The sequence below is a fragment of the Cyprinodon variegatus genome, unplaced genomic scaffold (genome assembly GCF_000732505.1).
Source record: "Cyprinodon variegatus isolate N-32 unplaced genomic scaffold, C_variegatus-1.0 Scaffold199, whole genome shotgun sequence".
In the NCBI taxonomy this organism is placed as follows: Eukaryota; Metazoa; Chordata; class Actinopteri; order Cyprinodontiformes; family Cyprinodontidae; genus Cyprinodon; species Cyprinodon variegatus.
The window spans coordinates 952,865-954,968 of NW_015150652.1; the positions used below are offsets into that span (position 1 = coordinate 952,865).

The 2,104-nt window shown below is 40.0% G+C and overlaps 1 protein-coding gene across 2 annotated transcripts in view; it reads right to left on the minus strand.

Annotated features, from left to right (window-relative positions):
* Positions 1 to 544: 544 nt before the first annotated feature.
* Positions 545 to 2,104, minus strand: part of LOC107087920 (chromosome unknown open reading frame, human C21orf59) — a 6,178-nt gene continuing 4,618 nt past the window's right edge. For both annotated transcript variants that reach the window (XM_015379761.1, XM_015379762.1), the window contains exons 4-8: positions 1,684 to 1,751; positions 1,440 to 1,598; positions 1,139 to 1,270; positions 954 to 1,049; positions 545 to 870 (exon numbers count right to left, since the gene is read on the minus strand). In XM_015379761.1, coding sequence (XP_015235247.1) covers positions 760 to 870; positions 954 to 1,049; positions 1,139 to 1,270; positions 1,440 to 1,598; positions 1,684 to 1,751 — 566 coding nt within the window. In that variant the 3' untranslated portion in view covers positions 545 to 759. The remainder of the gene's footprint in view (positions 871 to 953; positions 1,050 to 1,138; positions 1,271 to 1,439; positions 1,599 to 1,683; positions 1,752 to 2,104) is intronic.

Consider the following 2,104-nt stretch of genomic DNA (forward strand, 5'->3'; position numbering starts at 1 on the left):
AAAAAAAAGGGGCAAATGTTTAATGCTATTTTAACCTGCGCCACAGAGTTACAGCCACACACATGGTGTTGCTGTGTTGCCGTAGCAACGACTGCTTTCCTTTTCAAGTGGAGGGAAGAAGAAGCCCCCCCCCACCCTCTCAATCAAGGCACCTTCCGCAGCTCCGAGTGAGATTTCACTGGAGTGACACTTGATAGTGAAGTTTGGGATTCAGCCATCAAACCCCAGACTGTGTGGGAACCCTGGCCCCTCAGCTCAGTATGAAACACGATTGGAGTCCAGCTGCTCCCAGATCACTGCTGAAATGACGACCGTGTGGCAACTTCCTGCCTCTGGGCTGCAATAAGCGAATGAAGTGTGTTCCACTACTGTGGGACAAAGAGAGGAAAGGTGTAGCATCCTTATTCTCACGCTCCATGAAAGGCCAAACTTCTCTGTTGTGAAACATCACTGATAACTTTGGAAACAGTCATTTTATTCTTTTTTGTTTTACAAACAGGGGAACAAAGATGGTGTGGTTTTTTCATCAGGTTTAATCACTTTTTCACTCAAAAAAAAAAAAAAAAAAAAGTTTTATTAGACACAGTGAAGCAACCTGCACGCTCTTTCTTCACTTAAGAAATGAGCAACTAATAGGGAGACATTTGACAGAGGAAACCTGTATCAGGTTGATATAATCCAGTCTTGACCAGCTGCATTCAGAGAGGTAAACTTTAATTCCCTTGAACATCCGTCGGACAGGTTTTCAGCGTCACTGTGTTACCTTGGCCCCCATTTGATATCAGTAAGTCCCTGAAATTGTCTTTTGAGGGCCTGTCTGTTTGACCACTCTGAGTCCAGGTAGCTGTCATCATCTGCCTCCTCCAGTTTCTGAAAGTGTTATCAGAATAAAGTTAGGTTTACATACAGAACGGCTCCATCCAGCATAGAGGTTCATTTTTACCAAACCTCACCTTCAGTTCTTCCTGCCTTCTGTAATAATGCAGCATCATCTGTTTCTGCTGCTCATCAGTGACCACAGGCTCTCTCGCTGGCGCCCCCTGTCCTTTCTAAAGTGGAATAGGAACAGGTTAATCAGGAAGGCTCTTCAGTGGATGAATGAATGGATTTTTACCCTTGACAGATAACAGACTCTCACCTTTTGGATTTTGACCACCAGCTTTGTCTTTTCATTTCTTCCAATGTAGTCCTTGAGTTTTTTCCCTCTTTGCATCTCTTTGCCAGCCCACCAAAGCTGGCCTTCCTCCCCAGTGATCACCTGTAGAGATGCCTGAGGACAGGAGACAGATGGAAAAGATGGTGGAAAAACATAAAAAAGAAAAAATGGTTAAAACTGGATATGATGGATAGTTTCAAAAGCTACTACTATAATGGCTGCAATAGATCACACCAGGTACTTTCTAAAAAAAGTAATTAATGCTTTGGAAAAGCAGGATTACCTGCGTCCCTGACAGATCCTTCTGGTCTTCCAACTCCAACCTTATCGGGTCGTGAGGAGGCAGACCCATAGGGTACACGATCATAACGGCACCTCTTAGCTGATCCAACGCTTCCTTTACCATTTCCATGGTAACGCAGACATTAGCTTGGACCTGTTTCTGCAAAATCAGAACAACAGAGAGTGTTTGGTCAATAATGAGGTAAAATCAGAGATAAACATGTAGCTTTTGAACTAAAACTCACTTTAGAGATCAGTGCTTTGGCCTCCTCCACTGTCCTAATCAACACTTCCTTCATTTTATCATTTGGGGCTAGAATAAGAACATATTTCACAGAATTGAATCAAACAGAACAAAATGGAAATGACTTCTACTATGGAAGTAAATATGTGCCATCAAAATTTGAATAAAAAATACCTCTGAAATTTGAATGTTGTATATTAGTGCTTACTTTTTCAGTATTAAAATAAATTCAGAATATATTTTTAACCTAAAAAAAATTCAATGTCATTATTTGTACATAAAAAAAAAATTCAGTGTAATTTTTTTTACATGGTTGCAATTTTCAGTTATTAAAAAAATTCACATTCCTATTTCAAATTGATCAAATTTTCAATATACATATTTTTCACAGTTTACATTTTCATTGTTAAAAAATTCAGCAT